The 2040-nt window shown below is 31.9% G+C and overlaps 1 protein-coding gene across 3 annotated transcripts in view; it reads left to right on the top strand.

Moving 5' to 3' along the window:
• The window catches only part of CDH18 (cadherin 18), a 272418-nt gene that overhangs the window by 240475 nt on the left and 29903 nt on the right, over nt 1-2040 (top strand). For 2 of the 3 annotated variants that reach the window (XM_023528488.1, XM_023528487.1), the window contains one exon: nt 1509-1626. The exons of the other annotated variant lie outside the window; for it this stretch is intronic. In XM_023528488.1, the coding sequence (XP_023384256.1) occupies nt 1509-1626 (118 nt within the window). The remainder of the gene's footprint in view (nt 1-1508; nt 1627-2040) is intronic. 3 annotated transcript variants of the gene reach the window in all.

The raw sequence follows: 2040 nt of genomic DNA, 5'->3' as shown, positions 1-2040 counted from the left end.
ATTATTAACAATACAACTTAGGATGAAAAAAGTAAACTAGGTCAGTAGAGATTTTACACCGTGTCAAGGATCAAGCTAATTTAATCAACAAAAGTTAGTATTATTATCAAATAAATTTATGATCCCACTTGAGTTTATAATATACAGCAAACTCATTGATTAATTTAAAGGAAATACACTATGCTCCATGGAATGTTCTTTTTAATTTAAATGTTTAGTCAGGGCTAGCTCCTTTACTTACTACATATAACATTACTCTATTTTTATAAATTTGTGATGCTATTTTTTTCCTAAGAATGTACTCCAGAAATAATAAGCTATGGAAAACACATTTAAACAAGAAGATACATTTATTTGATAAAATAAATAAAATTGATTATGATTAATTTCTGCCAAAAGTAAATACCTTTTTCATGGACATTATAAAAAACTATGCTGGTAATTATTTATAAATACCAACTATAATTTGAATTTTTTCCCCTTTGGTTAACTAAATCAGTACTTTTCTATTCCTCCTCATTTCCTGACCAACTAATGGGCTCAGCATAGAGAGGAATTTCGGTTTTAACTGTAGTAAATTTTGGTTATTATTTCACTTGCAAAACATAAAAATTGGGTCAAATTAGACATACTGTATTTCACATACAAGAAATACCATTTTTATGGCTCTTTTTACTCTCTCTCTCTCTGTCTCTCCTCTTTTAATGTTCCTAAAGGAAGATTGGAAAGGGGAAACCTAAGCATTAGGATACTAATTTGTTTTGAATATTTATTTTTAAGAATATAATGGCTATACTATCAGGATTTGTATGCTGCTCTTAGGCCACCTGTAATATGTTTTTTACATATTCTAACTTTCTCTGCCCCTCAGTGTGCATAAAGCCCAAATTTTGGACTTGTTTCCTCTCAACCACTAGAAATGAGGAATATTCCATACAGGTCTGAGTGGTCCGGTTTTGTCTTCGCCCCTATTTTACTATTTAGCTTTGAGACATGACTCTCTTTTAGAGACCCAGGTTCCTTATCTCTAAAACACAGGAGCTGGCTCATGATCTCAAAGGTAAAAAATATATACGACACCACTGCTCTTGCATTTACTGATTGAGATTGACGTATACTGCAAGGCTGTTCTACATCAGCACTGAGATATTCGTATTTGTGCAAAAAATACCTCATGTCTCCCCAAACAGGTATTCATATAAAATCTTAAAACTAATTGGCCCAGGGTAGTGTGGGTGATAAAGGAAAAAAAAATCTAATGTTTCAGCTATGCTAGAAAATAAAATGTGAGTGATTATAAGTTGTATCAGAATATGTTTCCTGAAATCTAATGCAAGTAAGATCAAGTTAATTGGTACTTCTGCTAGATAAATCTGAAAACACTGAAGGTGGATAAAGAGTTCTTTTACAAATCCTTTTGTGTTAACAGCTGAAAATGTTATAATATAATTAAAATCAAGAGAATAAGCGAAGTTAAATTTACTATTTTGTGTTTGTTTTTTCTTTAGGTTATTCATACCATCAGTGCCACTGATAAAGATGATTTTGCCAATGGACCAAGGTTTAACTTTTTTCTTGATGAACACCTGTCCATAAACCCAAACTTCACCCTGAAGGACAATGAAGGTGAACATGAATATATATATTTTTTGATCTATATCAGCTTCAATTTGATGTGGAATAGGCCTGAGCAATTTTGCTATTTTCTTATATACCCATGAACAGCTTGCAAATCAGCATTCAAAGTCGGTTTGATGTTAATGTGTTATGATCTGTGAATAGCTTGTATTTAAAATTGAGCCATATGTACAAATAACTTTCATTGAATTTATTCAGAAGCATCCCTTTAAACAAGAAATGTACATGTAATGTGCTCTTGGGCAAATTTTAAGAGAAATCTTAGCTGACAAACATTTTTATGAGAGCCGCTGCAACTGCTAGGGGTGGAAAAAATTTAAATTAGGAAAAATGAAAAATGTGTCCTAGGGACAGTTAGGAAAGGAAATGCAAAGTTTAAAACGATCTTGCATTAGCGAGGCT

The sequence above is a fragment of the Pteropus vampyrus genome, unplaced genomic scaffold (genome assembly GCF_000151845.1).
Source record: "Pteropus vampyrus isolate Shadow unplaced genomic scaffold, Pvam_2.0 Scaffold27, whole genome shotgun sequence".
Lineage (NCBI taxonomy): Eukaryota > Metazoa > Chordata > Mammalia > Chiroptera > Pteropodidae > Pteropus > Pteropus vampyrus.
Note: the sequence above shows the minus strand (reverse complement) of the source record. Positions and strands in the feature narration are given on the sequence as shown.